This window comes from Diadema antillarum, unplaced genomic scaffold (genome assembly GCF_040938485.1).
Source record: "Diadema antillarum isolate AM-2024a unplaced genomic scaffold, OU_Dant_1.0 seq00001410_RagTag, whole genome shotgun sequence".
Taxonomy (NCBI): domain Eukaryota; kingdom Metazoa; phylum Echinodermata; class Echinoidea; order Diadematoida; family Diadematidae; genus Diadema; species Diadema antillarum.
This window is the reverse complement of record NW_027272164.1, coordinates 1073448-1100889: the sequence shown is the minus strand read 5'-3', so window position 1 is coordinate 1100889 and position 27442 is coordinate 1073448. Positions and strand designations below refer to the sequence as shown.

Sequence of the window (27442 nt, the reverse complement as noted above, 5' to 3'; positions counted from 1 at the left end):
AAAATCGAAATTGAAATTGAAAAAAATGTCTGCCCAATGCATATCTCGTATTTTCACGATATCGTAATGAGATATCATAACTCTCCACATGAATCATATCTTTTACAATTTGACATTGCCAAAATACATGTTCATGAGTTTCTATTTCTTGATTATAAGGAGGACACAAACTATTTTTAACCCAACCAAATTTTAGAAGTTGCTCTTTAGTGTAAATCACTTCATGTGACAACTTAAATTGAAATTATCTGTGTTTACTAAGAAACGTTGAACATGAATGGTTTAACAAACTAATGCTTCTTTAAGTTTTTCTTTAGTACACTCAAAATTATCATGACCATCTCTTTTCTTGAAATCATACAATATTTGTTAATTAAACAATTATACATTTTCCGTTAATTGACATCTCTTGTAATTTTTTTTTGCCTAGAATCTTCAGTTTTAAATGAGATGTAACCACGAAATTCATGTGCTGAGATTTAACGATCTTCTTCTCATTATAGAAATGATTTGGTAATATATCATAATTGTAGGGCTATTTGTCAATCAGTTGCAATGAAAACATCTCGACGGAAGGATTTCATGAATTTGAATATAAATTATTGTTAACAGAACATTCATATCCAGATTTTTGAAAAATATTGAACTGGCTGAGCATGATCTCTATCCATTATCATGATCACTATCACTTCTTTTTCATGCAAAAATTAAAAGCATTTTCCCTTTCCAATATATTTATTTCTTTATCTATAAAAAAAAAAAAAAAAATCGAGTTTTCAAATTCCCCATCTATATTCCTACACCCACTTATCTCTTCACATACTATAAGTTTGCAAAATATCCGTATAAAATTGCACAATTTTTAAATTTAATCCCGAGAATTCATAATTGCAAAGGAATATAATCTACCTCCTACAGCGATAATAAAAATACTTTTTCCAGCTCATATCTTTATTTCCATATTTGTATACACACACATGCACACACACACACACACACACACACACACACACACACACACACACATATATATATCCGTTGGGTACGCCAGGTACGCCTATATATATATATATATATATATATATATATATATATATATGATATATATATACATATATATATATATATATATATATATATATATATATATTTGGCTTGTTGCAAAGACCTTAAATGGAAAAAGGAGAAGGGAGGGAAAATGTCATTCACAGATCTATTTCTCACAAGAGAAGGCTATTGAAGAGCACTCGCAAAACTTCGCATGACTGCAGCTTTAACAATTGGAATCCGTGTACTTGGCTCACATGTATCTTACACTTTGACGTGCACTATATCATACATAATGCCTTTTTTAGTATCTCCTTGGTCAGCTAGTTTAAGTGCAGGACCCAAAGACATTGGTTGAGTCCTGTTTATATCAGCAAAAATAAAGGAGAACATTATTACCAGGGAGATAGTCCATGGGTCTCTCTATCACCGCCCTTATTTAATACACATTCATGGAAATAAATGAATGAATAAATTCTAACTACGTGAGTGGGCCTATATTGGAGTAATGAGGCCTATAATGATAATGATTAATAATAATGATATTGATACCAATGATGAAAATAATACATTGATCATAATATCAATAATGATAATAATGACGATGATAAAGAACAATTATTCTGATATGATTATTATACATATATGATAATCATTCAACCTAACATTATTCTAATATATTGAAAGCTTTCCCTGTCATAATTACAATGACAAGAATAATTTCCTCTTAAGATAGCGCCTCCCAGGTTCTATTAAAAATGATAGACGAGTCCGCTCTGAGATCCGTGTGTGAGGTCACCAACAGTATACTGTGCATCTCCGCTCTCTGTATTGCCCTGATGCATTACGCCCGTCGACGTCTAGAAGCTACTACGCAGAGACAAACACGTCTAATCAAATCAATATCTAGCGCAAATTCTCTCTGCCAGAAATCTTCTCGAAGCTGTTGTGAAGTCTTCGTACAACGCCTGCCACCATGTCGAACGTAATTACAGTGTACATCACTACTTACACCGCAACATATCAGGTAAGACAATTGGTGTGATTGTTTTCCCCGTCGAAAAGTCTTTAGGTCAAGGCCTATGAGATGAGATACATGCAGTATCTTTCTTCCAGCAACTTCAGTGTTGTTGGGAAGCTAGTAGAGAATATCATACCAGTCATTGTAAGAACTCCCTTGCCTTTGTTTTCCCAAGACGACAAATGTCATTTAATTTGATAAAAAGAGAACATAATAATAATCATTAGACGTCCTAAAGAATGTCGTATTTTAAAGCAAACTTTCTTAGTATTGAGTACTGTAAGTGAAGGTTGGATGTACTGTAACTTTGTGCGCATCTTGACAACATGACTTGACCGGCCCATCATAATAGCATCACTGGTATAGTGCCGCCGCCATCTCAGCTGGCTGGCCAGGAGGACTGGCCTCATCCGCGGCCGAGATGACTCGGAGCGATGCTGCATACCACGGATTCCAAAGAGTCTATGCCGGGTCTCCTCTTCTTACTCGCGGACTCTGGCTGCGGTGGAAGACACGATTCGCTCCCTATACCAATAACATCATCCGCTTCCTCCCTCATCCTCCCTGCATGCTTCTCTCATCCCCTCCATCCTTTTCATCTCTCCTTCTCTCTCGTTATACCAATCTGCATCTCTCTCATTTTTCTTTCTTTCTTTCTTTCTTTCTTTCTTTCTTTCTTTCTCTCATCTCCTCCATCCTTCTCATCTCTCCTTCTCTCTCGTTATACCAATCTCTACCTCTCTCATCTTTCTTTCTTTCTTCTTTCCTTTCTTTCTTCCTTCCTTTCATTCTTTCTTTCTCTAAGCTAACTTGGTCTCTATTCCTGCCGTTGTTTCTCTCCTTCTCCGTCTCTTTCTTCCTTTTGAGATCTTTTCTCATGTCGTCTGTCTCTGACAACAGTACTATCTGCGCACTGCTCCCCCTTGTGTGTGTGTGTGTGTGTGTGTGTATATATATATATATACATATATAAATATATATATATATATATATATATATATATATATATATATACATATAATTGCAATATTGTTAATTCAGTTGTATTCTTTTTTCAAGGTATCTTGACACTCATACGCAATCTAAAATAATGATTAACTTTTGTTCATTGCATACACGTGTATTCAATGTTACTGTATGTTTTGTATTGCATATCTTTTTAGATATCTTTGTTGAAATTTTTATGAATACTATTGAACATTATTGTCATCATGATTGTTACTATTGTTACTACTATATTAGTGTAGTAGCATTGAGTATTGAAGTCGTTATTAGTAGTATTGTTATTTATCACTATTGTAATTTTGTTGTCATCATAATTATTATCGTCAATATCATCGTTATCATCATCACCGTACTTATTATCATTGCCGCTGTTGTTCATTGGACCATTTTTTTTTTCAAAAGAGACATAGAATATATCTTTCAACATGCTAGAAATTAGAAAAAAAAAAGCAGAAGAAAAATCATAACAAGTACAAATACGGTACAGCTGACCAGAGTATTTCCCCCAAAAACTGGATAGATAGAAAAACAAAAGCAGATAAGATAAAACCACGCCCCGTTATGTTTCTAGCCACCTGCACACCTGCTGATGGGTCAATTATTATTTTTCTCTTCTCTCTTTTTGTGTGTCATCCCTAACTTTAAATATTTGCTCACTTTTAATCCATTCCACTAGGTGTACTGGATGTTCAATTTGAAACCATGTATATATATATATATATATATATATATATATATATATATACATATATATATATATATATATATATATATATATATATATATATATATATATATATATAGAGAGAGAGAGAGAGAGAGAGAGTTCTATCGCAATTTGGTAAGGGCCATTTTTGAAACATTTTAAAGTATAAGTCCATCATCTGATAGAACAAAATAAAACCTTTTTAGTGATGCCTCATTTGCAACCTAACAAGGAACATTCGTGAGGTTATGATTAGAATGTCCCATGTTTTATGATAATTTCTATGTTTTTTTAAAGCAGCTGTGAGTTCAAATGTCTCAACTCAACAAAAATGGAATAAAATCGTTTTTGCGTTTAAACTCTCCATATATGTACGCATATAATATACACACACACTTAGCATACAACACACACACACACACATCATATACATATACACATACATACACTGTGATTGTGTATGTATGCTTGTTTTTTTTTTCAAATCTATAAATGTTCCTATTTGTATTTGTCACAGATTAAAAGTATCATCGCACAGGATGAACACATCATTGGGAAAATGACTAGCGTCACAATTAGACAACAATACAAGTGATTCATTTTGTCATACAGCATTATTTCCCCCGACACAATATCAATAGAGGGCGGTATTCCTATTACTGTAGCTGTGTGTTTATGTTTGCTGACAAAAAAAAAATACTGAGCCTCATGCATGATTGTGCTATGAACATGCCTGCAGTCTGTTCGATGATTACTGAACTCTTTCTTTAAGACATTAATGTCATCATAACTGCCCTCATGATTTCTCTTTTCTGGTGCATTTGTTTCACTTCCCTGTTTCAAGACAATATCTCTCGACAAACTATATACGATCGATGAAATTGGTGTCAATACATCATTTCATGTCAAATGAACTTTTTTTAAGGGATGGTATAGTTTTTGGTTAAGATTGGAATTCAGGTTGTAACCATTTGCAAGATAATACCATTTTATAAGAAATATTAAAGAACATACAATTCTGGAGGAATTTTAAAAAGTTTATTGGTTGATGAATATTGGTTTTGAAATGGCTGAGATGTCCCTAAACAATAAAGCAAAACATTTTGGTCCTAATGAAAGGTGGGTCCCACCCTTAATTAGGACCACTTTATTTTACTTTACTTTTTGATATCTCAGCCGTTTCGAAACCGATTTCCATCAAACAAACGTTTTATTCCTCTAAGAATTGTATGCTCTTTTGTATTTTATATAGGGGGTTTTAGATTATCTTGCAAAAAGTTAAAATCTGAATCCACATCTTCACCAAAATTATACCATCACTTTAACTCACAAGAACAGGACAGTCATAGACATTTTTTTCTGTCCTTCACTCACAGCTGATGAAGGAAATTCAGAAGGTGATGATGGTGCTCGATAGCAAGCGGAGGGATCTCAACTACGAGCTCGACTACGTCGACATCGCCATGCGGCCGACCGCGAAGGACAAGATGAGAGAGCTCAGTGGCAACCCCTCCGCACTTCCACCCCACATCGCCAACGGGGACGAATACTGCGGGGTAATATACAATGATTATACAAGTGCTACATAACAAATAGTGATATGGTTTTGGTCTTGTTCACCCAGGGTAGCTTGTATTTTATATATCCTGTTTACTTTTCGCTCTGTTCTCCTACCATGGGACCTTGCTGTAAGCATGACCCATTAATACATCTGGGGTGTTTCACACATGATTTTTGTCGTTCTTAAAAAAAAAATACGGCCACCTTGAAATTATGGTATGCTTCTGGTCACCCTGTAAATCATTTTTAATCAATTTTTTCAGAATCCACTTCAAATTGTTGCCAAAATTTACAGACAAACTCCTTTGTCACTTATATTATTTTATATTTTAACGCCTACGTGAAATGCAAAATTTTTATTCATTGTCAGAATATCATTGAAGACACACACAGCATACGGCTTGTGCCGAAAGGGTGGGTTGGGTGGTGGCGCGTCGCGTTAATGGGAACACCACCCTTCGTCCAAAGCCCCCCGGTTTTGCCGAAAGGGTGCGTTGGGAGCGTTGGGTCGCGTCGCGTTGACTGGAACCCCACCCTTCGTCCAAAGCCCCCCCCCCCCCCGTTTTGCCGAAAGGGTGCGTTGGTACTTTTTCTCATGTAATATTAAAAGACGAGTTTTGAATTTATATTTAACCTTCAAACAACCATTTCAAAGAGGCTATCGTCCGGATCGGTTTACACTCTATTACCACTTGGTCTGCAGCCAGTTGGTCTAATAACCAGTTGGTCTAGTCATCATTTCGTCCAATTACTGTTTGGTCTAATTGTAATTTGGTTTAATTACTATTTGGTCTACAGTCAATTCGTCTAATAATAGCCATTTGGTCTATTTTTGGTCTAACACCAATTTATATCATCAAATACCGATTTGGTCTATTATGAGTTGGTCTAATTCCATTTCGTCTGCTCATCAATTGGTCTAAAATAAAACCAAATTTGTCCAATATAAATTTGGTGTACACATCATTAATTTTGGTCCATTGCCCGGTTGGTCTAGCCTCTGTCTATCATCATTTAGTCTACACCCATTTAGTCTGATAACCATTGATCTTATTGTCATTTGGTCTAATAGCCAGCCTCCTGGTCTAATCAGGTACCATTTGGTCCAATCATCGTTTCGTCTATATGACCAACTGGGCTATTTTTTTTTATTTTTAATTTTTTTATTTTATTTTCTATTTTTATTTACTTATTTATTTATTTATTCATTTTTATTTATTTATTTATTATTATTTTTTTTTGGAGGGGCCTTTTTCTACGACTACGGACTACCCTCTGACCCTGCATTGAGGGAGAAAACAGATGTTCATACACATGAAATAAGATTAGGGTAAAGTTTAGGGTCCCTCGCCCCTCCCCCGTGGTGCCAGGCCAGCACCCCCGGCAGCTGGACTATATATAGATAAGCCACTGATTATCCACATGATCCATGCCCTGTAATGTAAAACAGAAACGGATATTAGACCAAATGGATATTGGACCAAATGAACATTGGACGAACTAAATATTAGATCCGGACGATAGCCTCTTTGAAATGGTTGTTTGAAGGTTAAATATAAATTCAAAACTCGTCTTTTAATAGTACATGGGAAAAAGTACCAACGCACCCTTTCGGCAAAACCGGGGGAGGGGGGGGGGGGGGCTTTGGACGAAGGGTGGGGTTCCAGTCAACGCGACGCGACCCAACGCTCCCAACGCACCCTTTCGGCAAAACCGGGGGGGGGGGGGGGCTTTGGACGAAGGGTGGAGTTCCCATTAACGCGACGCGCCACCACCCAACCCACCCTTTCGGCACAAGCCCAGCAGACCCTAGTTTTCAGTTGATCGTAGTTCTTAAGGTCGACTTAAAATCTTTGTGAAACACCCCAGATCAATTTCAAGAGGGATAGAATATGTAAAGCATCATGCGAAAGAATGTAGGAAGGATTCGAACCCCTCCGGTTTAACCCTTTGTGTGCTTTGAGTGCTGATTGACCTAAAACCTCATAGCATTGTACACACTGTCCAAAGTCCCCGGCACAGAATGGGTTAAATGTCCAGGGGCTTATTCTGTTCAAAGCCTCACTAAAGACTCATATTTTTCACCAGGCTTTCACCTACATTTAACTTACATGTACTCTCTTGGAGGAGTCTGTGCCTTTGAATGTTTTTAAGCAGATATGATGGTGCCACACATATGCTGTGAATCATCATCATCATCATGACAAGTCTATTATATTCTACCCTATACCACAGTTCCACACACCCTCCCATGCACTACATTGTACTTGGCTTATGAGTTGCCCAAACATAATTGGGGTGGTGGGGAGGGGTGTGGGGAGAGGGAATGCTTATGATAGCTACTAGAGGTGAACAATGCAGCATTGCTTTACGCGGACACTTCGCAAAACAAGGCGTCATTCTTCAGTGTGAAGATATAGTATATCCCTCTCCCATATATCCAGTGTAATATCATCGACTGCCTCACAGTTGAGAACTCAGCCAATGCCCAATTCTCATTCCTTCACCATCTCTTAATAAAAAGAAGGTCCTTCGCCCCAAAAAACCCCAACAAACAAAGAAACAATAAACAACAGAAAAAAACCCCAGAAGAAACAAACAGAAAAAAAACAACAACAAAGCTTCGTGTATGTAATTCGAGCATCTTACCGATGATGATACTTTTTTTTTTGCGAAAATTAGTTTTCTTCAAAGACACCTCATATGAATTGCTCCTTTGCGAAGAAAATCTTTCTTATATTCTCTGCCTCAATCGTGGCAGATTTACATGGAGTCAGCCGAACACATTTATTCCCAGTTAATGATCCTCATTTTTTTTTTTTGTTAAGGTTTAGTATAATTGATTAATTCGGAATCTCCAGTAGTCTCTTATCCTTGATGTGATATGGCAGTGGAAAAATGCTGGAAAACGCTAAAAGAAAAACACTTTATTCCGATTTCAGGCTACACGATTGTACTTGTATACATAACTGCTATCAAGTAGCTTCTAGCAATCTATATCAATGCCTAAACCCTACTCGTACATGTACCTTGTATATTTCACTTTTCTACAGGTAATTCAAAGTTGAGTTCCTGGTATTATTTGGTATGCTATGCCATATAAAATGTAATCATGGGACAAGTTTTACTGTGCCATCATTAAAACGTTGCGATGTTGTCACTTGAGATTTTAGAATAGATTATAGAACGAAACTATATTCGTTATCATACCGCTGCAACAAATTGTATACTACACTACACATAAGTACATCAGAGATAGATGAATAGGGAGAGTAATAGATAGATACATGAGTCACTAAAGAGATATCAAAGTTTTAGTGAATAAAAAAAAATCCACAGAAATGTGCATTTCCGATATTAACAACAAAAAAAAAAGAAGAAGACACTTTGGTAATGCATTCTCTTTTTATCCATGCTGATTTTTGCCTGCAGGACTACCAAGCCTTCGAGGAAGCAGTGGAACTGGAGTTTCTCAAAAAGTTCCTGAAGCTCCCGGGATGGGCCGAGGACGAAAAAAGGAAACAACAGAAGGCGGAAGAACAGGAAAAGGAAAAGGATGAAGAAGCAAAGGCCGACGAAGGAGAAGAGGAGGAAAAAGTAGGCGACAAAGAAAAAGAGGAAGGAGAAGACAAGGAGTCAGAAGAAGGGAAATCAGAAGATGCTGAAGAAAAAGCGAAGGAGAAAGAGGACAAGGAAGAAGAAGAAAGCGGCAAGGAAAAGGAAGAGAAGAAAAAGGATGATAAGAAAGATGAGAAGAAGGAAACAACTGAAGGTACGGAAAAGAAAATAATCCGGAAGCCGAAGATTTCGGCAAAGGTGGATGAAGATAAAAAAGAAGAGAAAGCCAAGAAAGAGGAAAAAGAAAAGACTGAAGAAGAGAAAAAGACGAAGACAGAGGAGAAACAAGAGAAAACAATCCGTAAGCCGAAGATTTCAGCGAAAGTGGAAGAGGATAAGAAACAAGAAGAAAAGAAAGAAGACAAGGAAACCAAGGAAAAAGACGAAGCGGCACAGGCGGAGAAGAAAAAGAAGGAAAAGAAAGAGGCAGAGACTAAAAAGGAAAGTACAAAAGAAGATAAGGTGGAAGAGAAGAAAGAAGGAAAAGAAAAGAAGAAGGAAACAGATGAAGGAAAAGAGGAGAAAGTGATGAAGAAACCCAAATTGAAGGCCAAAGGAGAAGCACAAAAAGAGGAGAAGGAAGAAGATAAAAAGGAGAAAGTAGAGGAAAAGAAGAAAGAAACAGATGAAGGAAAAGAAGAAAAGGTGATGAAGAAACCCAAATTGAAGGCCAAAGGTGAACCACAAAAAGAAGAGGAGAAGGAAGAAGACAAAAAAGAGAAAGTGGAGGAAAAGAAGAAAGAAGCAGATGAAGGAAAAGAAGAAAAGGTGATGAAGAGACCCAAACTGAAGGCCAAAGGTGAACCACAAAAAGAAGAGGAGAAGGAAGAAGACAAAAAAGAGAAAGTAGAGGAAAAGAAGAAAGAAGCAGACGAAGGAAAAGAGGAAAAGGTGATGAAGAGACCCAAATTAAAGGCCAAAGGTGAACCACAAAAAGAGGAGGAGAAGGAGAGTACAGATAAAACAAAATCCGAGGAGAAAACTGACAAAAGTGACAAAGATGATGCTAAGGAGGATTCTAAGGAGGAGGCAGCTGTCGTTAAAAGGCCACGACCGAAGGCAAAAGTGGACGTCGACGAGAAAAAAGAAAGCTCCACTGAGAAGGAGTCCAAAGAAGCAGAAACAGCAAAAGACAAGTCAGAAAAGGAAGAAACAAAAGAGGAAACTGTGGTCCGAAGACCGAGACTTAAACCCAAAGTAGAAAAAGAAGATGTAGCGGAAGAAAAGAAAGAGAAGGAAGAAAAGAAGGAAGAGAAAAAAGAGGAAGAAGCTGAGAAAAAAGAAGAAACTGTCGTAAAGAGACCAAGGCCAAAGGCTAAAGTAAACGTTGAGGCAGAGGAAGAGAAGAAAGAAGACGAGCAAAAGAAGGAAGAGGAGAAGAAAGAAGAAACCGTGGTCAGGAGACCTCGGCCCAAGGCCAAAGTCGATGTTGAGACGGAAGACGAGAAAAAAGAAGGTGAAAAGAAAGATGAAGAAAAGAAAGAAGAAACTGTCGTCAGAAGACCGAGGCCAAAAGCTAAGGTAAACGTTGATGCGGACGACGAAAAGAAAGAGGAGGAGAAGACGGAAGAGAAAAGGGAAGAAACCGTCGTTCGACGACCACGACCGAAAGCTAGGGTGAATGTTGAGACTGACGAAGGGGGCAAAAAAGAAACAGAGGAAAAGAAAGAAGAGACGGTCGTTCGTAGACCGAGACCTCGTGCAAGGGTCGATGTCGACTAGAAGTCTAATCCTTTCTGATATTTCTTTAAGTCTTATTCCATCCGTGTCTTGGCATTGTGTGCGAAACCCATCCTTACCTCTTTCTTCCAGACGTGTGACATGAAAATCGATAACTTTCATTGCTTACTTTTCAAGTTAAATTGTGATCAGACAACGCTTTAAACTTTTGAAAGTTAAAGGAAATAACATCAAACTCACAATGTATTAAGTCATCAATTTGATAGCAATTTATGAAGCCTGATATCCTTAATAATTTTGTACAGGAATTTTAGGAAAGATCGTGAAATTAGTTTCAAAAGAATAAGTGGTTTCATCTTTATGTATTAATAGTACTACTGTATGTATGCAATAATCGTGTCTTCCACAGTCTAATGCGATCAGTTTACCATGTTTTAAGTAGTTATATCGGAATTATATAAAGTCATCAAGATTATGCAAGAGCAAATGCTATTCGATTGTCAACATTGTAAAATGGCCGTGTTTGCTATGTCTTCTAAAGCTCAGCGCAACCCTACAGTTATAGATACAAGGGAAAAAACACAAGAAAGAAACATATCCATTACAAGGAAAAAATAGCAATCCAAAAGAAGTGTCTATATATATCAATTATGGCATACATGACGTATAAAAATCCTATCATCTTTTATCACATCAAACCAAAGCGTGTGGTTTTATTATTTTTTCCCGTGTTATGACGTAATATATATTTTGGATGAACACATCAATGTAAACATATTTAAAATCAAGAGGACAAAAAGCTGGCGAGTAGAACATTCTTATTGTTATTGTATTTTTGTGACGTATATATCGTTTTCATGACATAGGGGCTTATGTTCGTGATTCATAAGGATCACTTGGCAATATTGCAGCATGCAATAATGACTGTACGCGGAACACTCAGAGTCATATAACTTAACAGCTGTAAAAGTCGGAGGACAATACCAGTAACTTATACATCGTGATTGCAACTACCGAAGTCTTTAATTTGCAAAAGGGTACTGAAATGTCGAATTGAGAACTAATAGCAGTGGCTAAAGTACTTTTGTTTTTAACTTCTCTGTTGCCCCTTCATAGATTGTTTTCTTTACTCAAGAATTTGAATGTAGAACTGAATTGTCGAACCCTATCCTATCTGTGTGTAAGTTTTTATTTTGTCTAATAGCTCAGTAGCCTTTTCCTGCTTTTCCTTGTCTAGATAAATATTAATAATAATGTCTTTTTCAACACACTCATCATTGTCGAGTTCTTACTTTTCTCTAACATGTGTAAACATTCAATTATCGATTGGGGTCTAAACTTTTTTTTTTATAATTTGGGATAAGGCGATTTGCAAATAATTGTTACGATATTGTAGCTTGACCGACTGGCTCGAGGTGACAGTAAAGCAAATCGTGGTTCAAATGATAAGGAGGTAACTATTGTTGGAAAGGATTATAATTCTATAATGATTTCTTTCATCAAAGGATATATCGTGATCTTAAATGTACAGTGTCATGGCCTATCACCTAAATGGTTCGCAGTATATCTTGTGAACCATTTTCTTTCTTGTTCCTGCATAATTTATTATGTTCGAGTTTCTGATTACGTTCTGTGATAGAGTGTTGTTATCTAAATCACATGCAAACCCACTGCATATATGAATTTACAAAAATGCCGGACGTTGATCATAACTAAGAAAAATGTTAACCTTTGTTGTAAAAGGATTCTTAATCCTTACAGTTCCTGCACGCTGTATCTGCCGGATATCAATCTGCTACATCAATATCTATGTCATGCATGAATAAATTCGAGAAGTGTTGGTCGGCATTATCATGTCCTTTCAAGTGCCTTTTGATCTTTTAAACTCCTTTACCAAGGTTCACATCACAAACGAAGAAACTCTCTTATGATGATGATGATGATGATAATGATAATACTAATGACAATTATAACGATAACATTAAATATCACCACTGCTATCATCTTCGCTATGGATATCACCATACTCGTATTTTAAAGGGAAGGTAAACCCAAAGAGCAATGTGGATTGAGTGAAAGCAGCAACATTAGTAGAACACATCAGTGAAAGTTTGAAGAAAATCGGACAATCGATGCAAAAGTTATGAATTTTTGAATTGTTGGTGTTGGAACCGCTGGATGAGGAGACTACTAGAGGTTATGACGTATGAGTGGACAACAATATAAAGAAAATACAAAGAAAATTTCACAAAATTTCATTTTTCATGAAAATTACAAATTCCATCAACTTGATACTGACATAAATTATGTTAAGGGTAGCAATTATTCCCCCTGCTTTCTGAAAGCGGTTAGTCAAGTGCTCTTTCATAATGCTAGAAAAGTGATGTATTTGTTGAATTTCCTTTATATTTTCTTTGTCTTGTTGTCCACTCATACGTCATAACCTCTAGTAGTCTCCTCATCCAGCTGTTCCAACACCAAAACTTAAATAATTCATAACTTTTGCATCGATTGTCCGATTTTAATCAAACTTTCACTGATGTGTGTTCTGCTAGTGTTGTTGCTTTCACTCAATCCACATTGCTCTTTGGGTTTGCGTTCCCTTTAAGTTCACTAATAACGATATGATAAGCTGGGAGACATCTACTAATTTTGCTTAATGATTTTCTTCATGGCAAAGAACTGTGGGTGTGTTTGCGTCTGTGAGAAAGTTTCAATTAATTAAAAATGTGTGAATTTTGTTATATATGTATGTATATATATATAATATATATATATATATAATATATATTACATATATATATATATACATATATACACTCAGCAAAAAAAAAAAGAAAGAAAGAAAGTAAGCACTTTTTCAAGTAATATATTGCTCATGGAACATTTTGCTAAAAGTTAATGTACTGTATATCACATCAAAGGTAATTTAATTGGCTATCAACCTGGTAGGTCAACAGAAAGGGAAACTTTACGCATAAGTGAACATCTTTGTTTTTCTCTTCCAGAGCACAAAAGTAAAAATTGCAAAACTGAACAAGTTGTCATTCACGAGTAGGTGCTCTCCCATCGAAGAAACAACAAATTTCACACAAAAAGAGACATGAATTAAGTTTCAAAAACAAAACTATGGTCTCTATGTTATCTTTAAAGCCCAAAAGATCAAAGAAGGCTAAAAATTATGGACGAAAATGAAGAATCTTCTGTCAAATCTAAATTCAATTGAAATAAGAGAAGAAGCAATAATTAACAAAAATGGTAGAAATTTGAGTTTGTTTTTTTTCTTCAAATTAGGAAGTTGTTAATTATGTTTGGTTCTTGAATTTGCCAAATGAATTACTAAATTACTAAATTAAAAGAATGAAATAAGAAATTTCTGTTCATCTAATCATCTTTATTCATGTTACTCCCTATGTCACTTGAAGTTTCAGTTGACAGAAATGTTTTTCCCCTTTAGTTTCCCACTTTGTTTTTGTTAGAGATTATAAAGAGAACGAAAACTTATTTTGCTATTTCATTCATGTCTCTCATTGTGTTCAATTGGTCTTTTGTTGTCACTGTTATCGAGAAGGGCATTTGCAAATGAAAGATAACATGTTAATTTTTGCAATTCTTACTTTTGTGCCTTGGAGGACAAAAACAAATGTGTTCACTCATGCGTAACATTAATTCTTGTATTACCCTACAAGCTTAATAGCCAATTAAATTCCCTTTAATATGGTATATAATACATTAATTTTCATCAAAGTCTTCTATGAAAAATATGAACTCGAAAAAGTGTTTACTTTCTTTTTTTTTTGCTGAGTGTACATACATAATGAATTGAATGTGGTTTTGAAGTAATGGCTTCAGGATATATTTGGCAACATATTTGGTGATTACAAAACATAAAACGATGGAAGAGGATTATTACTGTATGTAGACAAAAATATCTACGACACAATTATATACTGACATATCATATACGCAGAAAGTGGCAAGCAGAAATAAACATAATATGAATAAAGTTTAGCGTAGTTATACCTGATTGGCAGACGTGTGTGTTGCTTGGGTTTTGTTGTGGCAGGGGGGATGATGATTATATCACATGCATTCCTCCTATTTATACTATCCAACTGGCATCCTGCAACATCCATTGTCTTCGTTTGTCACGATTATATTGATCTTGAAAGCAAGGGGTGAAAGTTCAATTTGTCTCCCTCTACAAATGAAAATGAATATATTGATCTTCCCAAGATGACTAAAGCGTTTGGTACATGTATTACCACACATCATACCTTCCTCTCTCTCTCTCTCTCTCCTTATATATATATATATATATATATATATATATATATATATATATATATATATATATATGAATATAGGAATATGATTATTTTGATATATATATATATATATATATATAATATAATATATACATATATATATATATATATGTATATCATGTATATACATAATACACACACACACACATATATGCTAATTCATGGAGACAGTATAACGCAAACATGAATATATGACCTGACACTAGACCGTTTAGTTGATAAACATGTATATAGTGCAATAGAACAATCGTACGGAAGAAGTCCATAAGAAAAAAACAAAACCAAAAAGACATGTTGAGTGCAATTCGCACTTCTACTATAAACCCAATCCAGGCCTCCTCTCATAACGTGACACATATACACTGTATCTCAAAGAAAAAGGGGATTTCCTGGATGACCAAAACTTTTCTGTGATTTTGCTATAAACACGAAACCAAATAACATGGCTGTGATTTCGATGAGACTGCATGAGTGCATGTATTATGTTAAGTAATCACAACAGAAAATCTAATCATTAGAGAAAAATTAATGAAACAAAAATAATATTCCATATTGTAAGATACTTCGAAAAGTTACCAAAAAAAGTTACACCGATTGCACTGAGTGATAGCGTTACAGAGCATCAAACCAGCTAAAGACTGCACATTGTACTCTCATACCCCGGAATGGGGTCGGAAGAGTCGAATAAAATCTAAATCTAAATAATATCGTCCTTTTGTGGAGTTGCTAGGAATTTCGAGATGTATAAAATTGTGGTAGGCTCCCGACATGCATCTTTATGAGTGAGGTATCTGTCATATAGCAAAAGCAAGATTGTTGCTGAGTGTCCGCATCTGTCCCGTAGTTTGCCCCCTGCATGACAAGGTTGTGACGTGTGAGTGGGGATACTGAGAGTCGATACGGTATTGGAGTATGAAACGCTTCAATATTTAAGTCAGCCATAGAAAGTGCGGGCTTCTCGCTTACTGCTACATCCACGAGCGTAATACAAGTTGTACAGCACTGCGACTTTGCTGGAGAGAATAATGATTAAAATGCATGTGGCATGCCATAGGAGACCGGTCCGTTGTGTTGTTTGTCAATCATGGATGGAGCCTCTTCCGCAAATTTTTCATTTGATGATCTGTAAGTTGAAATGCGATATCCCTGTCGACCAGCTTGTGATTGTGTGTTCTTAATCCTGCATTTAAGAGCCTCTATGTTTGCTTTTGTTTATGGTATTGTCGTACTTGTCTTACATGCTTCGTATACATTGGTCAACCTGAGATAGTCGCTTACCCTACTTCATATTGTTACATTCATTATCAGATGCGATTCCTGCGTTCGCTTTCGTGAGCCATCATGTACTGTACGTAGTATGTGAATGTGAACGCGTAGAGCCGAGCCTTCGTACTCTTAACTGACATAAAAATTGTACAAAAAATTTGCATGACACAACATGGTCACCATGTTGAAGTTTTACAGCAGGAAGGGGAATGCAAGCACGAAGTTGCGCACTTGAGTGAGATGAGTTAATGAGCCCCTTGCAATGACAATACAGCAGAATACAGCAAGATTCTGCCACAATTTCTGCTACAACCATAGCTGTGCGTAAGAAAATAAATTTGTAAAAGTATTGTCATACTCATAATTGATTTAGCCTCATAATAAGACCTTTTAGCTAACAGCTTTGTCTGAAACTTCCTAGACTCAGTGGAAATAATTCTTATAGTGATTAGGACCTAGGGTTCAAGTTATCAGTAGGCCCTATGATACTGCCAGTGACCGTAGTAGACCATATTCCAGATTATCGTTACTGAGGAAATTGCAATTCCACTGGTGGGATTTCCAGTGATAATGTCATTTGTTCCATCATTTTATTTGTTAGACAATTTTTTCAGTTTTATTACATTGTCATTGTGATATCAAACCAAATATCTAGGCAACAATCACATGAGAAGAGGCAGTGCCATGGCATTGTACTAACAAGTATTTACTCAGCCCTACTGACTACTGTCATTTTGTGCATTAAACCTTCCTCTGAAGTCTCTTTTTAATCCGAATCCAGACAACAAATTAGTAGGATCATTAAAAAACACAAATGAAAAGGTTGTTCCTTTCTCCTTGACCTTAGATACATGTAATTCCACTTCTTGTTGGGCTTCACATGGTTTCTGTCCTGCTTCAGCCTGGAAAGCTTGCAATTAGCATAATTCAATTGGTCTGTGCTAGGGTGGCACCGCACTTGCATAAATTTTAGTGCAGCACCTTTGTTGTGTAGGACCCAAAGCATTGCAAAACAATGCAAAAAAAAAAGAAGAAGAGAGTGTTATTTAGATTTGCATCATCTCTAGGGGCCCTTGACTGCAAAAAATATCACTATTGTGCAGTCTTTTTCATATGAGTGATATATTTTTGTAATTTTTGTTGTTGTCTTTTGATTTTGTTTTTCCTTGTAGACCATCTGAGCCATATGAAAATGGAGACCATCTGGCTGGAGAGGAGGACTGTCTAGGAGATTTGGATGACACCGGGACATCAGGGAAATGGGATGCTTGGGAAGGACAAATGGGTGATGCGGGCAATGATGACTCTCCACCCTCCATCGATGGGGAGGGGAGCTTCGACGACAACCAGGCAGGCATGTACGACAATCTGTATGGCAGCACTCCGCCGCGGCAGATGCGCAGTGCCAGAAAACAGACCAGTAAGGGTAACAGTGGCAAAGGTGGAAAGCCCCCTCGCCTCGTCCTCCAGGTGCCACAGAAGAAAGATGCTCGGAAGGACAGGAACCACAGCCAGGCCAAAAAGTCGCTGGCCAAGAAATTGGACTCGGCGGACTACGGGCAGTCTGCGCAACTCGCCAAACAAAAGTTCCACCAGCGCAAGATGCGGAGCATCCATCTGGATAGGACCAGCGAACGAGAGTTCAAGCAGAAGGCAATTACGTACGATGGGTCAGAATTGCATCAACCTCTCACGCCGACGTACACCTTTCGCCCATTCGACTCTCTCCCTTCGCCAAACCTCAAGATTGGGTCCTCCACATGCTTTCGTAGTGTCAAATCGCAGCAAGTGAGCCCGCCTTCTTCCCCGGGGAGTAGGACAAAGAAGCACTCTTCCTCTTCGTCAAAGTCGTACTATGCTGCCGAAAGGGTAGAGTTTCATCGTACCTTCTCTGCTCTGATCCGAATGGGCAGCAGCACGAAGAAGGAAACGAGCCAGGAACACTCCCAGCGGATCAGACGTCAGGATGGTATGGCTCATGATATGTTCCAAATGCAGTGGACAGAAATGCTGTGGCTGGAGCTCATGGCGTATTACAATTCTCGCGACATCGACGAGCAAGACTTGCATCTCTTTGAGGCGCGCAAGCAAATCAGCGAGATCATCAGCGAAATCCTAGAGTTTCGGTTCCAGAATGCAGCAAGCAACCAGACCGTCAAGTCCAAGTGCTCGCTTGACCGCAAACGTTCGTCTTTCAAAAGTGTGCAAAGAAACATCGCAAAGCATGTGAGTGGACAGTCTAGTACCTCGTCCTCGAGCTCTCAGGGTGACTCTGTAGATACTACCCAGCTGAATGGAACTGCCTGCGACACATGCATGATGCCGGGGCATCGGCGGCAGCCGAGTGTTTCTGACATTTGCATGCCTCTCAGTGCTGCCCTGAATTCGTACATCACAGACACCTGTGATGCATGGTACAGAATAAACTACCTCCTGAAGAGACTCGAGCAGATTCAGAGTTTGTACCCGACCAGCAAAGCATTCCTGAACGACGTCCCCGAGGGTGTCAGGGAAGACTTCACCAAGAGAGTCGAGACAATGTGCCTGTGGCTGAACCTCACCAACGACATCAGCCACAAGTTTGACTTGACATCACAAATCCTCGGTGTGATCGACCTGGAAAACTTGTGGTGGCCCTGCTTGGATCTGCCAGGGTACTGTGTGGAAAACTGTGATGCGGACGACCTTGAGACTGATCAGAATCCAGACGTCAAACCCATGGTGAAGCCGACTGCAAGGAGGCCCATGCTAGGGGCTCTCGGCCACTGGGATTGCGTGCAGTCACATTCACAGGACATGCTGCAAGGTGGTGCATCATGTGACACTCAGTCCACCTCCCTGTCACATGACAGGCTGGATTCCAGAGATTTGTCACATGACAGGCTAGACTCCAGAGAGCAGTCACATGACAGGTTAGACTCGAGAGATATGTCACATGACAGGCTAGACTCCAGAGATCAGTCACATGACAGGCTAGACTCTAGAGATATGTCACATAACAGGTTAGACTCCAGAGATATGTCACATGACAGGCTTGACTCCAGGAATGCATCATTGGACAGAAATGATGGGGCCCACAAATCCCATTACAGCATGGACCTAGGGCACCATGCTGTGGCCAGCAGTGCCAATGCGGAACCCTGTCTGCCAGGGGGTGACCCCAAACCGAGGCACAACCAAGACGACGAGGATTATTGCTCAGAGGTATCCTTTGGCTCTCAGTCGGTGCTCAACTCTAGCCTGTCGCGGCATCCACCCTTCAATCGGGTCCGCTCGGTCACTTTTGACATCAGCCCCAATGAAGAGGAGAGGCCTCAGAGTCCCAGGCCATCTGCGGAGCCCGTCATGTCCAGCACACCACAGGCTAAGAGCCCTCGTGCGGAAGAGTCCCCACGCACCAACCGCATCTTCAGCGAGTGCCACTTCAGCTTCGACTACGACTCCTCGACGTCCATCTACAGGCCGTTTGTCGACCGCAGTCTGAAGCATCAAGGGCTGCGCAAGATGACAAAGCGGCTGGACAAAATGCTTGGTCAGACCAACAGGAAGCTCCGCTTTGCCATTGAGAAGGCATCAGATGTCCACGACAACAGGAGAATTTCAACAGGGGTAAATCATTCTTTAATCTTCTAATTATAATATGTCTGTATTGTACCTTATAATGGCCTTACAACCCTACTACTGTACGAGCTGAAATTTTCGCGAATTTCGCGAATCGCCTTTGAACCGCGAAAATAACAACATGCGAAATATAACAACGCGCAAATAGTTACGTTCAGTTAGATCTTCGCAACCGCGAAATTAACAACACACGCAAATGTCGTCCAAGTAGCAATTCGCGAAAATATCTGTACGCGAAAATTTCAGCTCGTACAGTATTAATTTGTACTCAAGATGTTAATCATTAGTCTAAACTTCCTCTTTTAGAAACTTAACATTGATGAATTTGTCTTATAGAGACCATCTAAAATGTTTGATGTAATCCTACTTATTGTTCTCTTTCTTCCTTGAAAATGAAATGAAATCTGAAGAGTGATGTGGACATCACCCTGCGAGTGCCTCAGTTCTTTGAGACCCCACCCCAACCAACGGGACAGCCCCACCCCACCCTGCAATCCCATGGAACCTGGAGCAAGGAGTTCCAGGAAATGAACTTGCCGTCTTTCATGTAAGTCTTGTGTGATACAAGCACACTGGCCAGTATAGCACAACACAATTAATTTTGTGTAGGAACCAATTTTGCCATGCATGGACTTCGTTTGGAATGACAGTATGTTGTATGTTGGAGGCATGGGGTTATTAAAATCGGGGGTGTCACCCTCCATATATGACATGCTACGCACATATGCTCTTAGAAAGCGCTAAAAAGGATCTGTACTTAGACAACTGCGTCGGTAATATTTCCCCTTAAAAAGGCTTTTCTTTTTTCTTTTCATAACCATTTTGAGGTCCTGTTCCAAGAAATAGGTTTTTGACATTCAGATAGTATCCAGGTACATTTTAAGGAATTATATTAAAATTTCTACTTTGGTAAATGTTGTGTACTAATTTCAATTAAATCTGACATCAGTTTAACTGAATTCTTTATTGTATTTTACAGGAAAGTATTAACTTTGCTGTTATTTTCAACTATTGTAAGAAGCATTTATACTACATGTAAATGCCATTTAGTGTATTGTACTTGGTACTGCAGCAAAAAAGGCCACTTAAGGTATGCGGTGACACTGGTAATACCATTTAGGATGTGTGTATGATGGCATTCCGAGTGGGTGAAAATTGGATGTGCTGTAATACACGTATGCCATCTTTGGTCCATTTCTGAGTTGCTGAGGTGGAATGGTAGCATATTTGTCTGATCGGCATAGGATGTTGTGTAGCTTTTGCAGAGAGCTCTTTGTTGTAGCAGATTAGAAATTGGATTATTCTTTGGTCTCTTTTAGTACAGTGATGCTTTTGTACTCACCAACAGGCCAGCGTATCTCTTTCTGGTACGCATACCACTGGACGTGATGCACGAGTGCCTCCGATTTCGGCTGGAGCACAAGCCAGCGGCTGACCCATCACGACACAGCATTCAACAGGTACGTCCCACAGTGTGCACCCTCATGCTTTCTGATTTGGGACTTAAATTTTGCTCATTCAGATGTGTGTAACACACAAACATCTTCCTGATTTGGGAGGTGAATGTTAGCAGCTCTCTATCACTATGATCACAGATATATATGTGTTGTAATAATTCTTATTATTAATACTCAATTTGTGCTTGTTCAGGGCTGCACACTATTAAACCTATTTCTTATACTGGTCTAACCTGTCTGTTGGACCAGTAGGTTACCCAGTTTTTTCCATTTTAACTGGCCCAGTCCAGAAAAAGTTTCTTGTCTGACAGTGATTTTTACTGGTCTGGACTGTCGGACCAGTGCTAATGTGCAGTGCTGACTTATTACTACAACACATTGTGCTGCTACCACTATTATTGCAACAATTATGATTTTTATCATCATCATAATCATCACCAAAAAATAAAAGTTATGATGTACAAGTTGTCTTACAGTTTTTTTGTTTTTTTATTGCAACTGATTGATAAATTGCCCTACATCGACCATGGTATAAATCAACACCAATTATTCATTGTTTAAGATACATGCAGTACCTACTTGGGTTGAACTCCAACCAAAGACCTCCTGATTACTAGACAGTTGGGTCGAATCCAAACTTATTATGTATGCCCATGACTTTTATCATAGCCTCAACCAAAACACTGAATAATCAGTGTTTATTTCTGTTGATGTAGGGCAATATATCAATCAGTTGCTATAAAAAACTACTTGACATAAGGATCATTAATTTGAATAAATATGTCATATTACTACAATTCAAGTCACCTGACCACTGCAGACTTACAAGTAGCAGTGTGCAAGACAGTGATGCATGTTCATCTGACTGAAAAGAAATCTCTGTGTATTATTATAAGAGTACTCTGTGTGTTTAGTGAAAAGTCATCGGTTTTTTTTTTGTTGTTGTTGTTTTTTTTTTAAAGCTGGTATGGATTATTTATCAACCTATCTATTGTTTAAATAAACAAGTGGAACCTTAAAAGAGAAACATCCCACTTTTACTCAATGATCAGCTTATCAGGGAATGCAAGGAAGTGATTGGGGCGTGTACACACGTGAAGCAGTATTACCACGACATGGTCAGCGCGGTCACCCTGGGCGACTCGCGGGCACAGGAGCATGTGGACAACGACATTGAGGAATACGAGAGTGACCTACAAGAGATGCTGCAGGTGAGAGGCTCGTGGTTGCATTGGCCAGAGTAGTGGACTGACTGTCCAAGTGACCAAAGGGGTTTTGGACTCTTGCTTAAGTGGTGACTTGTCTGAAGTCCTTGTGGAATGGTTTGAAGAAAAAAATGTGACTGTTTATTAGAGTTCATGATGTATTGATGCATGCTAATGCAGAGCTGCCAAGTCTCCCTGATTCTGCAGGAGTCTCCCTGAAAATGTCAAAATATGTTCATGTCTGAATCAGAGAATATTAAAATCTCCCTGATTTGGGAATTATTTTCCCCCATTGAAATGCATGTAACACACAGATATCCCCCTGATTGCTGTGTGGAATCTCCCTGATTTGGATGTGGGAATGTGGGCAGACCTGCTAATGTATGTATGGCCTACAGCTGTACCACTATATACAGTATGTAAAATATGGCAAGTAGGCATGTTGGTCAGACCCACTGAAATTTGTGATTATGTGTATGTTTCACATTTTAAAGTTCTCTGTAGAGATGAACACACAAGCTCCTATCAAGGGGATGTAAAATACAAGTGTAGTCCAGAGAAAATGAGGTTGCTGACAGAATATGTACCATCTTTATTATGTGTCATGTACCGACTAGAACTTCACACCCACCTGTGGTTCATTCTAGGATAGTGTGCTGTACAGTGTATGGGTATATTTCAATTTGCTATGCATTTTAGAGATTGGTTTCTCTCTTCCGTAGGTGTACTTTGAGTACGTCCACAGCCGGATGCTGATGCTGCAGCGGCTGCCCCAGGCCTCCATGAGCCTCAAGAACGTCCTGGAGGAAGAGTGGACGTTCGCCAAGGAGATGTGCCCCTTCGTCCGGGCCGGCGAGGCGCAGGCGGGGAAGCGTTTCTGGTGAGTTTCTTCCCCTTGTCACTTTGGGTGTGGTCGAGCGCTCCCCTAAAACGTTCCATACTGTACCATACCTGCGCCAGAGGAGCACTCGAACGCTCCAAAAGTGTACTGTACCGTACTGTAGCAGAAGATGGCATGAAAAGAATACGCATAACACACTATGTCATAAATACAAAGAGTTGATTCTCTTTGTTTGAGACACATTCAGGACACCTGTATGTGGCATAAGCGTGCCAGATGCATGACCCTGTTGCTTTACAAAATGTGCGACCCCTCTGACTGGAGTCCCAAAATAATTCACGAGGTATGCCATCTCCACAGAGCGCTCGAACGCTCCAAATCTGGTATGGTATGGTACAGTATGCATTAGTTTGGATCGGTTTGGTTCGCTTTTGAGCACTTGAATGCGGCCTTTGTCACCTTGATGTTTAATAGCAGATATTATTTGAGATTCCTTTCCCTTCCTTTCCTTGATTGATCCCAGGGAATGGAGTGTTTGCCCCACAAGTGTATATCAGATTTTATCGACTATGTGAATTATTTATTGTATAGATCTTTCAGTACAGGGACCATGTGGAAATGCACCCAGCATGGTGGAAAACCAACAACAACCACAGACCATAAACACAAAACCACTAAATTAACTTCAACTGTGTTGAATGTACTTAGTATGTTTTCCATTGGTTCATTCATTCAATCAATCATAATTTATCAAAATGCACTTTGTGCGTTTTATTTGTGTGCAGGTAAAGCAGCCATTAATAAAGTAATGTGAGAATATGGATAAATTTAGCAGCGGAAAAACAATTTAGAATAATAATACACAGACATTTATACAGCATTGGAAACAAGCCAGACTTCTGCTACTAAAGTATGTCAAATAAATACAAGTGTATTGTGAACAAAACAGAATCGAGACTAGAAGAGAGGAAAGGCAGTGTAGAGTGGAAGTGATTAAGGAGAGGAAGAAATGCATGTAATGAAAGTGAAAGTAATAAAAGCAAATAATAAAAGTGACAGTCAAACCGTACATTTTTCTTGTAGATGAGGCAGCATTTTTTCACACCAGAAGCCAGCACTCTGTATAAATTGTCATGTGATAATGGCAATTGCCAGCAGAATAACACGTGTCAAATTAAGTAATGAGAATTTGTATGCCTTCCCTTTATTGTGTCTCCACTACTGTTGACTTGGAAAGGGAGCTTCTAGAAGCCTGATTATGCAGATTGTTTTATTCTTCAGTCCATTTTAACTTTCTCATAGGACACCTGCAATGAGCATGAAGGTTGTTTTCTTTTATATATATCCCCCCATGTGAATGAGTCTTTGATGCTGTAATATACTTCTTGAAGTTCTCGCCTCTGCCGTTGTTGTTCCTGTTTTTTTTGTCTTTTCAATGGAGGGTTGTGCAGAGATGTCAACTGTTATTTTTCAGGGTTTTTTTTGTAGAGTATTGTACCTTATTAGTTTTTTTGTGTGTGTGCCAAAACTACTGCAGGTTTCATGGAAAATACTGTTTTTTTCCACATTGTTTTACTACACATGTCTATTGCAGAAAAGATTATTTTTTTTTTTCCACCAAAAATGACAGTCCTTCTTCTGTATAACTTCTCAGTCAGATACTTGCAAATTCAGTACAATATATATTTGGTTAATGGAATTAATGTACACAATTAATATATTTTCTCTTTGAATCATATACATTGTAATCTGTATATTGATTTTTGTTTGTGGTATTACTGAAAAGAATTTTGATTTTATTTATGAAATTATGTTGAAGAAAATAAAATAAAATCAAAATCAAATAAAAAGTTCCCCTTTTCAGCTCTCAGAATACTGTGATGCTGGTTACAAAGGTTTGCATCTCTGACTGAGGAAGATACATTCTCTCTTTAAAAAAAAAATGTTCATGCTTCTTTAATAATTTATCTCACCCCAAGCATCATGGCCAGTAACTTGCTGCAATCAACGTTTGAGTACCTGGAAGAGAAGGTGGATGACGTCTGCATGAGTCTCCAGGATAGCGAGTCTGCGAGTGAGACTACCAGGTGAGTCGCAGTGTACATTTTTTGTCTGCATCTTGGGATAATATTCCTCTTTTATTACCATACACTGAAAATCTTGTGCATTTCCCCCAAAATGAACATAGACACGCCTTGCACTGAGTCAATCTGAAATGCTTTTAAGAACAGTTTATATACTCTATCCGCAGAAAATGGAAGACAATTGCTGTCCGGCAAAATACAGTTTGTTTGGTCCTGATGGAAATGATGATAGTCGTTATTATGGCAATGATGATGATGGTTTTGATAATCATATCGGTAATAAAGGAAGTGAAATTAAATGACTTCATTTCTTGTGTGTATTCTAATCAGATTCTCCACCATCTGTTAGTGAGTTATTTGATCTTGTTCAAAGTGAACATGTACATGTTATTGTAAAATGCATGGCCAAAATAACTTCAATCCCGCCATGAACACAAACAACTTTAATGCACTCAGATATATGTTAAGCCTAAGATAATGTTATTATCATTATTATTATTTTTTTTTTTTTTTTTGGGGGGGGGGGAGTATTCGTGAATGAAAATTTCTGTTTCCTCACCATCCACCATCGTAACTTCACACACCTCTGTAGGCACATCTATCGGAACTCCTGTCGAAAATTCCGTGAGCTTTTCTTCGAGGTTCGCGACAGGTCTGCCAAGGCATTGGGCTTTGCCAAGATGCTGAGCAAGGTGAGCTGCCGAAAAGTTCTTTTCTTTAACACCTCTTCTTCTTCTCCACGCACCTCTCCTCCTTATCCACAAAGCAAGTCTGACATATTTGATATTCGTGAAATCATGTTGCGGTTATCATGAATGATATCATTGACATCTGAATCATTAATCTAATTGTCTGTAAAAGCAAGTCTTCTCTGTATTTGAGAAGAATCTGCTATATCCCCAAGTAGTCTTGCCTTTTTAAAAATTTTTGTTTTCTATAATTTGATCCTATGTTGCATCCATGCTCCTCATCTGTTTTTTTACACTCTGTTCAGAAGTGGGACCTACGTTTAACAAGCTTGCTCTTAAGTAGGTTCCATCTTATTTCTTTAGCATTTATACATAGAGCCAAACTTACAAAGATTGACCGCCATGTTCTATATGTTCACAATAATTTATTGTGCATCCTAGCTGGATATTGTGTTTCACTTTAATTTACTGTATTTGGTGAATATTCCTTCCTTGAGAAATATGAAAATAAATTGAATTGAATTGAATTGAAATGGCATCTGCTGAGAATTAATAGATGGATTTATGTGAAATGAAATGTCAGATGTCCTGTCACACAAAATGAAAGAAAAAAAGACTAAATTTTGGAGGTGTAAACACACACACACATGCACACCAGACATACCAAGAAGAAATTGTACCTGTAAGTAAACATTTCTCACAAGCTACAGAAATTAGCTTCGTAATAAGCTTCATTCTTAAAATTGTTGTGCCCATGTGGCTAATGAAAGGTAATTCTTGTGCAAACTATTCTTGTGTGCACGTTCCATTGTGTGTGTCTGCTTATAGCCAGGACTAAACACTAACTTTTTTCTTTGGTGGCCAGTTCGGGCCACTAAGATTTTTGAAGGTGAAATTTTGGTGGCCCAAAATATAAAGTAATATAGACATTCATTTTTAAGTTTGGCTGCCCACTCAGGCCATCGGGCCTCTGCTAATGTCAGGCCCTGTTATAGCTAATACCTTGCAGATATATGAAATGCATGCGATGGTTGAGTGCAATTTTGTTCCCAAGCATGTACATTGGAGCAAATTTCATCTCAGAAAACAATAAGTATCTTGAAGAGAAAATGATCCATTGGTAAGGCTTGTCAATGACTTGTATAGATTTCCACACAAACTAACATTGTCTTCTCATGAAAAGAGTTACACCTCTGTACTCTGCAAAAGTAATACTGTTTTGATACTGTATACGCCGAATATTTCGTGAGGTTTTTATTTTCGTTAATTTCACAAGTCAGGTGCTATTCGCGAAATTAAAGACACGCGAAAATA

General features: G+C 38.2%; 1 protein-coding gene across 1 annotated transcript in view; it reads left to right on the top strand.

Moving 5' to 3' along the window:
• Positions 1 to 15965: 15965 nt before the first annotated feature.
• Positions 15966 to 27442, top strand: part of LOC139709130 (mitogen-activated protein kinase kinase kinase 4-like) — a 37880-nt gene continuing 26403 nt past the window's right edge. The window contains exons 1-8 of the mRNA XM_071621091.1: positions 15966 to 16090; positions 17404 to 19840; positions 20263 to 20399; positions 21201 to 21312; positions 22362 to 22520; positions 23237 to 23394; positions 25335 to 25442; positions 26032 to 26131. Coding sequence (XP_071477192.1) covers positions 16050 to 16090; positions 17404 to 19840; positions 20263 to 20399; positions 21201 to 21312; positions 22362 to 22520; positions 23237 to 23394; positions 25335 to 25442; positions 26032 to 26131 — 3252 coding nt within the window. The 5' untranslated portion in view covers positions 15966 to 16049. The remainder of the gene's footprint in view (positions 16091 to 17403; positions 19841 to 20262; positions 20400 to 21200; positions 21313 to 22361; positions 22521 to 23236; positions 23395 to 25334; positions 25443 to 26031; positions 26132 to 27442) is intronic.